This window comes from Perissodus microlepis, chromosome 22 (assembly GCF_051167445.1).
Source record: "Perissodus microlepis isolate ML-2025 ecotype Zambia chromosome 22, ASM5116744v1, whole genome shotgun sequence".
Taxonomy (NCBI): Eukaryota; Metazoa; Chordata; class Actinopteri; order Cichliformes; family Cichlidae; genus Perissodus; species Perissodus microlepis.
Window position 1 is genome coordinate 7872844 of NC_140481.1, and position 15017 is coordinate 7887860.

A 15017-nucleotide genomic window follows, 5' to 3' on the forward strand; every position below is an offset into this window, starting at 1 on the left:
TTTACTTGGGCTTTAGACAATCTCAACTCACTCTTAGCCACGATAGGCTTCAGAAAACACTCGTTAAAACAAAAGTTGAAACTTATCTGAACAAACAGAAGTTTATTACAATTTGACCAAAGCAGATCAAATGAATTCATGCATTTGAGTCATTTTTGTACCACCTCTCTCCCTTCTCAGCTATTGCAGCTCTAAGAACAACCAATACAATACTATAATACTGTGTAGATTGGTAGAAAGAAAATCCATAAAAACTCAATAGTGCTTCTTGACTCAGTAGTACTCACTTCAAATGCACCAACTACCACAGACCTAAAGCAGAACACTGGAAAAATATCCAAATTAAACTACTACTACTATAAAAATGTTTCCTGTTTGTAACTTCTATTCAAAAATTGTTCCTAGTAACAGTGCATCCTGAGTGCATTATTCAATAAGACCACTTAAACCGTTTCAACAGGCAGTATCATCACAGACAGCCTTGAGGAGCAAAGCAAAACCTAAATTGAATGTTTTTTTAAAAGATGTCCTGTGACACACTCCAGACGGAAGCCGATCTGACATTAAAATGGCCTTCAAAGGTCTCACAGCTCAGATGTGATACTTTATTGGTTACAGGGTTTCTTTCTTTGTACTGTAACAAAGCCTGCACCCATGGAAATAGGTGTAGAAAAGAATGCAATCTGGATTGTGGTCATTGTGTCACAATTAGATCAAAGAATGAGAGGGCTTTGGCATGTGCTTACTCATGCATCACGCAATTATGATGTATATTACCTGGAACTTGTTGCGTACAGTAGATGTTACAAAGCAGAAATAAAACATACAAAAGTTAGCTGGAAAGTTAGCATGAAAGAAATGTCTAACCAGGAGAAGTCAAACAACAATGTAATATTATGTGCACCACCTAGGAACTCCACTGTTCTACTGGGTCACTTCAATGCCTTTGGCGATCTGAAGGTGTGATGGGGCATATTAGTTTTCCCAGTTTAGGTTTTTGTGATTAGTTTCTCATTTAGTTGGATTTCATGTTTGGTTAATGTTGTGTTTTTGGCCCGAATAAAAGGCACACTTTTTGTTAAAATCAAGCTCCATTTCCATGTTTCGTTTGTCTGCATTTGGGTCCACTACTGTCTACTCCACGGAGCATGATGGCTTGAGGTGTGTGGAAGTTGGCCCAACCAGTATGTTCGTATTTTGTGGACTTGGAGAATGTGCTGGAATGCATCCGAAATATTTGGTTCACATTTCTCAAAACAAGTTCAACTCATTCCTGAAGAGTGTTGGACTTCACCAGTTCTTTATCATCTGTTCAAGTGTTGCTCAAGTGTTCGAGCCACGTGGAGATCGTCAAGTACGGTGGTCTCAGGATTTTGTCTCTGCTTCTTGCAGATGACGTGGTTCTGTTAGTCTACCAAGCCATCACCTACAGCTTGCACTGGAGTGGTTGGCAGCAGAATAACAAGCAGCTGTGATGAAAAATCTTCAAGTTTGAGACCCAGTTCAAGACTAAAGTAGAGGCAGTTCAGGCATCAGACGATGATGCCTCCTGGGCGCCTCATAGGTGAGGCGTATCTAACAGTCTTAGCCCGTGGGACCAGAGCAGACCCAGGACATGCTGAAGAGATGTCCGTGAGGACGCTTAGGAATGCCTCAGTGTCCACCGAGAAGAGGTGGAGATAACTGCAGAGAGGGAGGTCTGGGCGTCTCTGGTTAGACTGCACTCAGATTGAGATTTGATGCATAGCCCTATTTCCAGCGTTAAGTATAATGTGTTCATCACAGCCAGTATTAAACAAAGTGACCATATCTTTAATGCATTTAAAAAGGACACCTAGAAAGAAACTTTTATTTCCAGATGGTAACAAAAAAAGCCCTGCTTTCATGTGCATTTTCATGCATTTGATGGTTCACTGATATTGACTCTAAAAATTGGGGATACTGATGTGTCAGAAAGATTTATAAGTCCTATTGTTGGGAATCAGAGAATAAAACAGGCAAAGAAAAAAAAAATAAGACAGGAAAAAGGCACTTGTGACTAATGATGACCTAAAAGCACTAAATAAGTTATACCATAACTACACTTTCAGGGGGGCTCAATGGATAAGTGCTACTGTTGTTGGTCTGACTACGAATACTGGTCCTTAGCAGACAAAATTTTAAAGGAAAAGAAAAAGAGAATCAGTTTGAATCAGAGGAATAAGAAGAACTGAAATTGGAGAAGATAAGCATTCAAAGAAGAAGAAGGACTTGAAAGGGCTGGATAAAGATAAAACAGCAAAGACTTAAAAACAAAAGAAGAACAGAAGAGTTCATTCACAAGGAATTTGAACAACAAAGGAGGAGAAGAGAAGAGCTTTCTGCTGTATCTTCTTTGGACAATTAAGAAGTTTAAGTACTTAAAACAAAAACCTTTTTTATAGTTGGACCTTTTTCACAAAAGGTCTTAAACACTGTAGCTCTGAAGAATTGTATAAGATAATAACACTCAGCATATTAAAAAAAAAAAAAAAGACTGGTTGTTGGATTTAATGATACTGCTCACATCCTTGGGTAGAGTAATGATATTTCATCTGTGTCTTTGATATTATTGAGGCACTGGATGTTTCAAATTTGGACCCAGAATATTTATCACTTCTTCATCCAACTCTGAAAATAGCATTCCCTGGGAGGCAACGCTATATTTGCAGCATAAAACAAACAAAACGGTACCACAGTGTTATTTCAAAGAGAATGCTTTGTTAACTAGAGAGACTACGTTGTTCCTTGGAGTCCAGCCAGCAGGGAGCTTGGATGTGTGAGATGCAACAAGCTTTTAAGAGGTAGACATCAGTGGATTACTGTGTTCAAATCTTGTAAGTCTTGTACCATTTTACCATTGACCAGCAAATTACTATCTATCTTAAATCAAAAACTGGGCAGCGCTTTTGTATAGAAGGCAAGAGTAAAGCGCAGCACCTCTCTCTCATCCTGCTGTCGCTGAGTTATAAATTCTACATCAGGACTGGACACCAAAGGCTTGCGCCATCTCTACACAATAGAGTCCTTAACATATGTGAAAGACCAAGAAAAGTCAGACTAGACTGACCCCATGAGTGTTAACCCTTGGGCAGAGGAGGCATGGAGCCTGTCATCACAGAATTTTGAAGCCATTTCAGAAAAGTCAGATCAGTTTCAGATAAAAGGAAACTGCTCCCAGCTTCTCCTCCTTCACTCATCGCTGCGTGATTAAACTCCCACTGATACCACAGGGAGTCAGAGTGTTTTTAAAAAAAAAAAATCTTCAAGAAATCTTTCCTTCATTTTAAATGTCTGTATTTCTGAGGCTAAACTGAGGATATACAAAGGTATTTTCTTGGCAGGATCTACTTTAGTATGTGGGGAAGAAAGGCGTTTTTGTCAGAATTAACAAGTGAAAATGTCAACAGACTTCTCTCTGCATCTGAAAAAAGAAAAATGTAAAATTTAATTTACATAGCGACACAGGAGAGAGTAATAGAAGCAATATTTTAAAAGCTATGATAAGTTTTGCTCTTGGTAGTGTTGAATAATTTAGGGTACTCATTATAAATTAAAATAGTTTACAGCAAGAATAACTGGAGTAGCATTTTACCAGTGGAGACAGCTCCGAGTAAAGAAATCAATAATGATTTTAAATATGGTCAAGTGACACTGGTTTCTCATAAACTGGAATCCTTCCAGCTATTAATGCTAATGCAGTGGTTCAGTGTCAGAAAACGAAGCACTTGGAAATAACCCACAATAACCGGCATCATTATTTTTAAGTTTTGTCCAATAAAAATTTGCCAGTATTTAGACTTAATGGCAGTTACTTTACAATAATATGTGATAAGCATTTCACTACGTACCAAGGTGTTTTCTAAACCAATGTGCCAAATTTAGAATCACCAGTTAACAAAAAAAAGCCTGCCTTTGTATTGTGGGAGGACGTACCAAAGCCACAGAAAGGACCCAGCCAACCAGCGGACCTGAACAGTGGTAACCACTGCACCACCAAACTCTCAGGACACACACTGGCTTTCATGTTTTGTTTACTACAGAGAAAACTTTCCGAACACTGTCACCTGGAGATGGAATTTTGAGTCAGATTTTGAACTTGTATAGCTTAAAACAAACACACACACACACACACACACACACACACACACACACACACACACACACACACACACAGTATATGTATATATACATTACCAGTCAAAAGTTTGGACCTTCTCATTTAATGTTTTTTCTTTATTTTTGCTACTTTCTACATTGTAGCTATATACTGAAGACATCGGATAACATAAAGCAAAATCTATGGAATTATGTAGCAAAGAAAAAATTTGATGAATAACTCTAAATATGTCTTGCATTTTAGATTCCTCGAAGTAGCCACCCTTTGCTTTGTGCAATTTTTTGCTTTCTAAATAGGTTTGGGACCATCAGGTGTGTTGTGCAGAAGTCAGGTTGATACAGAGCTGGCAGCCCTATTTGACAACTGTTAGAATACATATTATGGCAAAAACCAATCAGCTAAGTAAAGAGAAACGACTTTAAGCACTGAAGGTCAAGGAAATCTCACATTAACAGCACCTCTGATCAGAGCCCAAATAGATGCCACACAGAGTTCCAGTTCAGACACATCTCTACATCAACTGCTCAGAGGAGACTGCGTGCATGGTCCCCACCGTGCATGGAGGAGGTGATCAACAAGTGCTCAACATCTGTGGGAACTCCAAGACTGTTGGAAAACCATTTCAGGTGACTACCTCATGAAGCTCATCAAGAGAATACCAATAGTGTGCAACAAAGGAAATCTCAAAGGGTGGCTATTTTGAAGAATCTAAAATACTAAACATGTTTGGATTTATTTTCACATTTTGTTTACTACAGGTTTATCCAACTCTCTAACAGCTAGCATATTTTCTTTCTTGCTGAAAGAATAACAAAAATCACTGATGACTCGCTTTTGCATCACCTGTTTTCCTGGAGAATGAACAATATTTTAGTTTTCCCCTAATATGTAGAATGTCAATGTCATGTGAAAGCTGTGTGCAGGCATGAATGGTCAAAAAAAACATAAAATAACTAAACTGAAAATACCAAAAACTGAACTGGCAGGCAGGAAGACAGAACACAGCATAGTAGACGGTAGATCGCAACACAGACCAAAGAAAACACAGGGCTTAAATACACAGAGCCGCAATCAGGGAACGAGAGACAGGAGGGAAACACAGCTGGGGCAAATCAGGGCTAACGAGACAAAGGAAGCAAAACCAGACACATTAACATAGGACATGGACCTTCAAAGTAAAACAGGAAACATAACACAGAGACACAGACTTGACATGGGGATACAGCAGACAGGGGAGACAGCAACTATGGATCACAGACAGAAAACCAGAAGACTAACAAACAAAACCCACACAGAGAACCTACAATTAAAATAATCCAATAACCCATAAGACAAAGAAAGCTAGAATATAAAGAAACAAACAAAATCAAAGAACCAAAAACACAAAACACTGGGTCGACGACCCAGGCACCTTAACAGGTGACTTACTAAAGCAAAAGCTTGACAATGTTAAAGCAAAGCTGTTTAAAGGACACCCATTGTAGAGTTAATGACATCTGGTTCCACTCTGATTTAAACAAAAAAGTAACAGGAGGAGACTTTACATTTGCAGCTGCACAGATACTAAAATATACCATCGACAGCTAAGTAAAATAAAAGTTACTTCAACGCTGTGCAAACTGGAGTAAATGCCAGATAACTTTGTTTTTCAAAAAAATAAATAAATTGCCTCCTTTTTCCACATAGACAATTAAAGGAGAACAAAAGCCAGCGAGAGACAGAGAAACAGAGTGAGGGGGACTGCAGAGATCAGACGGCCTGAGCAGGTGTTGAACAAAGAGACAGAACACAGACTGGAAAGCCACAAGAGCATGAAAGGTCCCCATGCACATACAACAAGGTAGCGACCCCTGCAGCACTGTGGACAAGCGGGCTGCAAGAGGCTGGAGCAAAAACTAAGTGGGCAGTAAAGTCCATCAAAGCCTATTGCAACTACAACACAGATAAGACACTCAATGCACTCTGATTGTTTTAGCACATTTTTTTTCAATCCATATTTTCTTCTGCAATCCTACTGTGTTTTGAACTTTCACAATTTCTGTTGTAAATTTAAATCGAGAGCTAGAAAATTGAACAAAAAGGTATAATAAACAGACTTGGCTCATCTTGCTGAGGGTGCTTACCTTTGGTGCTGACAATCTTAGAAGTGAGCTCCAAAGTCTCTATGTCCTCAGATCCAATGTTCTCTAAGGTGATGGTCAACTGCTGCGTCTCTCCGTTGAACAGCTGGACAGACACGGAGCTAGACAGCTCTTCTTTGGACATGGGGTGAGGTGTGTAGGCTGACCTGTAGGTAGGTTCAGAGAAACACATGGACATTATAACTAATCACAGATTAGGTGAATAGCCTTGAAATACAATCATATATGCATCATGTGGTATGTAGAAGTCTTGAGCCACCCCCCATTTTATTCAAAAGAGAGTTTAAGGTGCTGCTTCTCAGGATAGATGAAGGTGTGTGTGTCTCCTCATATATTATGTTAGCCTAGCAGCTAGCCACGACATAGATAATTATTTCAACTAGTCCTATTTCACTAAGCTTTCAAACACTGCTGCTATTTAGCTTTACATCTTAATTTAAAACCAAAGTTAAAGCAGTGCTCTATCTTGCTGGAAATGGTATATGATCTTTAGATGTCAAATTAACTAGCTAACTTACAGCCAACATCTGACCTTTCTAAACCTCATAAATCTTCATTTTCATGGAAGCCTGAACTTTAAACTTTATTGTAGCATGTCTGAGAACAACCACACCGATCATTTTATTGAAGCTGTAAGATTAACTCGGAGCCTTTTCAGTGATGCTTCAGCATTCATTTGCACTGAATGAGCATCCATCCATTCTCTTCTGCTTATCCAATTCAGGGTCACGGGGGGGCTGGAGCCTATTCCAGCTGCCTTAGGGCAGGAGGGGTACACCCTGGCTAACACAGGGACAGACAGCTATTTGCAGTCGCATTCATACCTGTGGGCAATTTAGAATTATCACCTAACCCCACTAAATACATGTCTGTAGTGGGAGGAGGCCAAAGCACCTGGGGAGAACATGCAAACCCCACACAGAAAGACCCTGGGGCCAGATGGTGGGAAATGAACTCAGGACCTTCTTGCAGGCAACAACACTAACCCACTCCTGCCACATTTGGACTCAGACATATTATTTTTAATGACATGGGGCATGCCAGCAAAAGATTCAGTCTCCAAACTAGAATTTCAATGTTCTAAAATATTAAAACTGCAAATTTTGAGTTAATGTTTAGAATTCAAATGGTATAAATGTGAAAAGTGGAGCCTTAGATACTGCCGTTTAGTGCTCTAGGCAAAAAAACGTCTGTGAGGCACCCTGTAGAGACTCTCTGAGCTTTGAAGTCAAAACTCAAGGTCTACCTGTGCATCCTGTGAGAACACCACACACTAGAGCCAAATATTACACTTCTGTTCGAGTAGACACACGAACTATATTCCAGCATTAGAGAATAAAAAGATTTTCCACATCAAAAGCTGATGAGTGCTGTACTTACACAGGCATGACCTAAATAGTGAATTTTTAAAGCAGCTTTCCTGTCAGAATGATTTACAAAAGTCCAGACGGCGTGCATTACCTGCTATTTACTGGTAGAAATCTTACCACATGACTTCTACTTTCATTTCTCAAATAACACACAATCTTGGGCTATAATGTGGTTCATGACCTGGGTTTAAAATAAGCTTTACACTGTTGATTTCTTTGAAGTGTTTCTGTTCTCACCACAGGATCCCAATATGCTTGCTATGATATAACTTTGGTTTGTAATTGGTATGACCTTAAGACCACTCAGCCACAAAGCGATCCCTTTTTCATAGCTATACTTGAACACAAACATTTCATGAAATAAACACAAATACTAACACAGGCAACTTTTACATAATGGTGTAAACCTGAAACCTGCACATGCACTCAAGGGCAAACTGCATCACGTTGGCCAAAAACACACTACTCAAAATGTTAACTTTTCTTACTTTTGGGCGTAAAAACTATGAGTAGAGAGCAGTCTGTGAGTGGTACAACAGTCGCACATTTGTCATTGTTTTGGCTCTGTACCTCAGCACAATGGATGTGCAATGAAACAATGACTATAAAGCTAAAGTGCTGACTTTAAGCTTTAAAGGTGTTTGAGGGTGTTCACATCAATCATGGGTGAACAAAGCAAGACTCTTTGCCCTTCCTATGTTTTTATGGGAAAATGTTCTTGTCTGTTGACGCAGTCTAACACTTCAATTTACTTTACTAAGGATAAAAATGAGGCCAAAAGGCCAACGCTAGTAGAGAGAAACCACAAAGCATAACATGATTTTCAGTGGTTAAATAATTTACCAAGTAGTTATGAAATACTTTAGCCTTTTGCTGTGGGCATCAAACTGCTGTATTAAATATATGTAACCCAGTCTAGCCAATTTGGCTGCCAGCTAATGTAATTAGTGTTGAAGTGTTATCTTTGTTAAACAGGTGTTGTGAACCACATATAAACCTTTCATCACCCAATTTGGCAAAGCAAGGCTTACCCAGTGTTTACCCCTGGCCTACTGAGACCTGTGACATTATCAGCATAGCAACACAGTCAGATCTTTTCTACACTGACTGTTAGTGAACAATTAGTGTCATAGCAAAGACCGCGTGCAGAGAGTTCCTGACCGTGGCAGTGACGTCTGGAGCTGGAGGCGAGGAAGAGCGGGAATGACCTCCACTAAACAGCCGCTAGTCTTCACACCAGGCAGGCCATCCAGCAGGCAATCACTGGTTACACCAAACACTGACGTGTGGTAACCTGGGTTCAAATAGAAAATAGAATCTTTAGTGGATGAAATTACTGGAGTGGAATGGTGAACCACTGACCTTTAAAAAGGAGTCTGATTCAAACGTGTGTGCAAAAACACAAGCTAATCTTTCCAGCTAATTATCTGTGCAACAATCCAAGTAATGAAAAAATCTTTTCAGCCACACTGACCGTTGACAGTAATGTTCCCGGCTGTACGTGGGACGCCAACCAGAGTAACAGGGTACAGGCCAGACTCGGCAGGCAGAGACAGCGCTGCAGGCAGAGATTCAAATTCTACTCCAGAGGTCAGCAAACCCTGAATGCAAGACACAAAAGGAGTAGGAATGACCAGGATGTAATGCAGAAATCACACTCGGCAAAAGCCACTGTGCCAAAACCAAGGAAAACTGACTGCAAAACCAGTCTCTCATCTTTTGGCCCAACACGGTTCCTCATTTGTTTTCCTTTTGAAAAAGCAGAGTGAGGTGCAGCAGATCAATTTTCCAACACCAATTCAGTGTGAAGTATCTCTCAAAACATTTCAAATGATCCATCATCCTAATCTATCCACGATGTCCTGAAGATTAAATTTCTGGCAGTATGAGATGGCCATTTCCATGGAAGAAAATCATTCTCTGTGGGAAATGACCATTTGAGCCATGTATGCCTGAGAGGTGAATGAAAATAAGTCCTACTGATGACAACACAGAAGGAATCTTGCACTGGCCGTCCAAAGGGTAACTTTGAACCGTTAAATCAAAGTGTCTGAACTAAACTGAAATCAACTGTAAAATGTTGGTGATGTGAAGAATAGCTCAGATAATATTTCTGGTTTATTACACCTACAGCTAAGCCATAGATATCAAAATGATTATTTTGAAGTGTGACAGGTCAAAAAATAAATTATGATAAATTGCTGAAGGTAAGGTTAACATTAAGACCTTATAAAAGGTGAAAATCTTGTAGAAATTAATTGGGTCTTATATGTGAAAGAAAGCAATTGAAAAGTCCCAAAAAGACCATATTAAAAAAATTGAAAATCTCTCTCACAAAACATCTCACTACTTTTAAAATTAGATCAATTCTGTCTCAGAATGATGCTAAGAAACCACTTCAAGAATTCATCACTTCTAAACTGGTCTATTGTAATTCATTATGAGGCTGTTCTAAATTTCTCTAAGAAGACTTCAGTTCATCCACTCACTACAGTGGGAGTACCATCAAGGACTAGGAAGAGAGACCATATTTTTCCCACATTAGCTTCTCTCCACTGACCCAATTAAATCCAAAACTGAGTTTAAAATCCTTCATCAGGCTCAATCAAATCTTAAAGACTTTCTAAGTATAGTATTCATATTGTCCAAAAACACATATCACTTTCAGGCTGCAGGCTTACTTCTGGGTCCTAGAGGACAAGAAAGAAACAGTGGTGAACCAGTGACAGGGTCATGGGCAGGCAAGCCTCGCTGATGCATAGCGAAGGCTGATTGACCTCAGTGGTCCAATCTAACTGATGAGCTGCTGTAGCTGAAACTGCTGAAAAAGTTTGTTGACTCTGATAGAAAGGAGTCAGAATACACAGAGCATCAGAGTTTGTTGCACAGCTGCAGACCGGTCAGGGTGCCCATGCTGATCTCCATCCACCACCCAAACTGCCACGTACCATCTACCCAAGTATTGTTGCAGACCATTTACACCCTTTCATGGAAACAGTGTTTCCTGATGACAGTGGTGTGTTTTTAGCAGGATAATGCGCCCTACCACAAAACAAAAACTGTTCATAAATCATCTGAGGAGCACAACAATGGGTTTTAGGCGTTGATCTCCAAATTCCCTGTGTCTCATTCCAATCCAGAATCTGTGGGATGTGCTGGACAAACAAGTCCGCTCCATGGTGCCCCCATCTCATAACTTGCAGGACTTAAAGGATCTAAAGTTAATATCTTGGTGTCAGATACCACATTACACCTTCAGCACTGCTTCTGGAGTCTAGCAGAGTCCTCAACAGGTCAGGGCTGTTTAGGCAGCAAAAAAGGGACCAATACAATATTAGTCAGGTTGTCATAATATTATACCTGATCAGTGTATATGCTGCAGCATATCATTAGTGTTTTGTTCTGTCTCCTTATGCTCTCGTTGGTTGTTTTCTCTTTCCCCAAACCCCGAACCTCTCACACCAAATGCATCTCTCTGAGCCTGGTTCTGCTAGAGAATTATTCCTATGAAGGGGAGTTTTTCCTGCCCACCATCGCAAAGTGTTTGCACAAAGGGGCTCCACTGATTGTTGGTTTTTCTCCCCTATACTGCAGGGTCTTTACCTTAAAATATAAAGCATGTTTATGTAGCTGTTATTGTGATTTCTTGCTATATTGTTGACCTGAAATGAACTGAAATGACTTGAAAAACACTAAAAATGAGTCATCACACAACATTGTAGTCCATAGTGACATCTACCACCAGGTACTAAATGTAATTGCACTAGAAAAAGAATACATGTATCATGGAACATCAATTAAATCAGGCTAGATACTAAAATCCTTATTTGAGAGATTCAGTGAAAAACCTACTACACACTTACTGCCACAGTGAAGACAGTAACTTCATGACTGTTCTGGGGGACAGACATTGATCCAAGCAATAAGAAGAATGTGGGGAATTAGACTAATTGCTAATGGGGGGGGGGGGGTAAGCCTTAACACACAACTGTTGCTGTGTGAATGCAGTTTGGGGCAACGTCTCCAAAAGTTGATTCTGTTGATCTGGACGTAGCGTTTTCAGTGGGAGAAACGTTTCGTCACTCAACCAAGTGACTTCTTTGATTTGGAGCAACACACTTTTTGGATTACACCATCAGCTGATACAGAGGTCGTCCAAATGACTGTGATGAATGGCTATGGATAATTGTTGGATTCTGACCCCTTACCAGTCTGCACCGCATACTGGACATCCAGCTGAACACTTCTGTTTGAGCTCCGCTTCCACAAGGACAGATACAGAAACGTTTTACCACCTCAAGACTTTTTATAACATTTTGTAAAACCTTCCAAGGTATTTTGTTTTGTGATATTTTATTTATTCTACTGCATTAAGATGTTTTCCAAGTTTTGGCTGGTGTAACACAGTAATATGCCAACGTTTAGGATAAGTTCTTATCTCATTTGGTAACACATTGAAGTAATGGATCTGTGACTCAAATTTCTTTGATCAAATGTCTCGATGGCGACATACCCCATCAATACTGCTGTCAGGATTAGAAGATTATTCTGTCTTTATCCTTTATGCATTGGAAAACATGTCTGATCTGAATTAGTTCATGATGTTTTCTTGAAAACAAAGAAAATCCTTTCAAATTATTCCCATTTCATTTTCAATTTTACATGTTTTTAAAGATCTTGTGATTGTAAAGAACCCTTCATTTGTTTCCCCACTTTTATTAATTTTTTTTTATCAAATTAAATTTCTGTTGGAATAATTTTGCTAGCAAACAAGCCAAACAAATCACGTAACTTTTTGGCACTTATTAGCAATCTCAGCAGCCTGTACTACCTGGTGGTGATCACAACAGGATGTGAAATTAACTGTCTGTAGGAGTCTGAAGGGAAAAATCCCAGCTTGTGCCCACTTGGCTGGAGTGGAAGAAAAAATCCTCTAAGTTTCAATTCTAGTCAGTAAATCTGTGGCTTTCAAGTTTTCTTATAAATGCTTAATCATGTCCCCTTGAGTAACTATTTACATTCCCAGTACACTCAGCCTTCTTTAACAAGGCAGACTGAGGTGACGTAATGACTGCATCAATCCCTAAAAGCAGACACTACCTCACTAGAGAGAAAGCTGCCTAAGAGCTGAGGCTCTGAGGTGCCACCGCTGTGATTTAAGCGCTTACTGCTTTCACTTCATGACATTACAAGCTTTTTTTTAATAGCAGAAGCATCAGTGATAAGCTACTCGAAACAGCTGATCTGTTTTCTGCCTTTAAAAGGTTCATTAGCTTGTTTCATTAACAATAAGAAACCAGGTGAAGCAAAGTGAGCAGTACTGTTTGAGTTTTACTAACAGAATGCACTTATCCCTTTGATTTGTCTCATGTCACTATAGCATGAATATTATTTGTGATTAGTTTGGCAACAACAAACGTTTTATAACAAAAGCCAGACAGCAGACATTTCTATTAAATTTGCTTTTTTTCCGCCATGACTGAAGAAAACGATTAGTCCATATTTATTATAACTATCTGGGCTGACCTAAGCTGAGTAAATGAAAGAGAAAATAAAAATCAAAGAGTCATTTTAACAGAAAGCAAACAGATACCCAAACTTGTTTGTTGAAAGTATGAAAGAAGCATCTGATGGTGACCCCTCTGAAAATGAAAAGCTGGCAGTTGTAGTAAAAAGCACCACTTTAACGGAAAATCGATAAAGCACAAAGCAAAGCTGTGTGTTAGCGCTGAAGTCGTGTGGTGACTGAGAAGGAGAGGCTGCCTTGCCAAACTAAAGGGTCACCTTGATGAGAGAAGAAGGAAAAGTGACCCTGTGTGTTTGTGTGTTTCAGAGAGCTGGTTTTGTACAGTGGATAAATGGTTGTTCTAGTGTACCGGCAGTCACTTTGTCTGGGTTACAGGGGCGCTCTTGGCAGCTTACGTCATTCTGTCTGTCTACCGGCGTGACTCTACAACACCACCTAAGGTTCCCAGCTGCCATGGAGATGTGAAAGCTTCAGTCTCCATCTGTGAACTGATCAGTTTACCTGTAGGTGGGGAGGAGATGGTGGCATATCTGACCTTGTCTGTGTGACTAATTCACCTTACAACATACTGGCATAGTAGCATCTTAAACCTCTTCCCTTGGGCTTTACACAGCTTTTTGACATTATAGAGTAGGTAAACACAGGTGTTACCAATCACATTAATGCAGAACCCTAATTAATATGATTAGTAACAACTGTGTTTACCTAATATTTCATGATAGACCTAATGGCTCAACACAGCTCCTTAACCATTTATTGAAAAAGTAAAATAAGCACTTACAAGACATTTTTGACACTTCTATAAATAAACTGAAAACTAAACCGTGTTAAAACAATGAATTTAGCCAGGTATCATTATGCAACAGTAGTTTGCGGCAGGTAATTTCAAATGCAGAGTTTCTGAGCTCAACAAACATCAGCAAACACACAAACTATTTATGTGCAGTTTGTCTCATAGTGTGTTGCTTAGCTAAAACTACAGCAGCTCGTCTGTTGGCTCGGAGCCAGCCTTCGCTCCCCATGTGCATTTGCCTTTGCTGCCCATGATCTGTCTGGTTTAGAGATGGACCGATCCGATATTACGTATCGGTATCGGTCCGATACTGACCTAAATTACTGGATCGGATATCGGAGAGAAATAAAAAATGTAATCCGATCCATTAAATATCAAAAAAGCACCTCACAAAACTTGCAACACGGCGTAACTCGGCTCATAACCTAGCACGTTGGAGCAGTGTGGTCACGTGATAGAGCGGCTGTGTGTATTTGTAGCCTGCTAGCAAACATTTCATCTCCGAGGAAGTTATGTCAGAGAGAAGTAAAGCAAGTGTGTAAGTTCATCTCTGAATGTTTGTAAAGCATTCCCGCGTTAAGCTTAACAACCGATATATAGAGCAACTGCCTCTTCTCTCCCTCTCCTGCTGCTACTTCAATCGTGAAACTGCTTAATGATCAGCTGATCGGCTTTTCTGTCGCGAGTCCGTCTCTCTTCTTTGTTTTTGGCCCACTTTGCACCAGAAAGAGGAAACCAGCGGCTGAACAACAGCAGCACGTTTAACCTTGATAAGCTGTTGTTAGAATTTATTTAATATTACTTTCTACACCAGGATCTTTTTCTATGCAGCTGACAGCTGGTAACTGTGCAGGGGCGGATCTAGCAAAGTTTAGCCAGGGGGCCGATAGGGCATTAACAGGGAAAAGGGGGGCACAAAGACATACTTTTCTTTCTTATTCTCATTTAAAATATCTAGCTTTTAATTATTTAATAATTATCTGAATCTTACACCAAGTTTTAATCTGATGTAAAATGTATAGAAGTCCATTACTGTATATAGTAACTG

General features: G+C 39.7%; 1 protein-coding gene across 2 annotated transcripts in view; it reads right to left on the minus strand.

The window, feature by feature from the left end:
• The window catches only part of trappc9 (trafficking protein particle complex subunit 9), a 235203-nt gene that overhangs the window by 165011 nt on the left and 55175 nt on the right, over positions 1–15017 (minus strand). For both annotated transcript variants that reach the window (XM_084919346.1, XM_084919345.1), the window contains 3 exons: positions 9124–9250; positions 8811–8943; positions 6262–6425 (listed from right to left, as the gene is read on the minus strand). In XM_084919346.1, coding sequence (XP_084775472.1) covers positions 6262–6425; positions 8811–8943; positions 9124–9250 — 424 coding nt within the window. The remainder of the gene's footprint in view (positions 1–6261; positions 6426–8810; positions 8944–9123; positions 9251–15017) is intronic.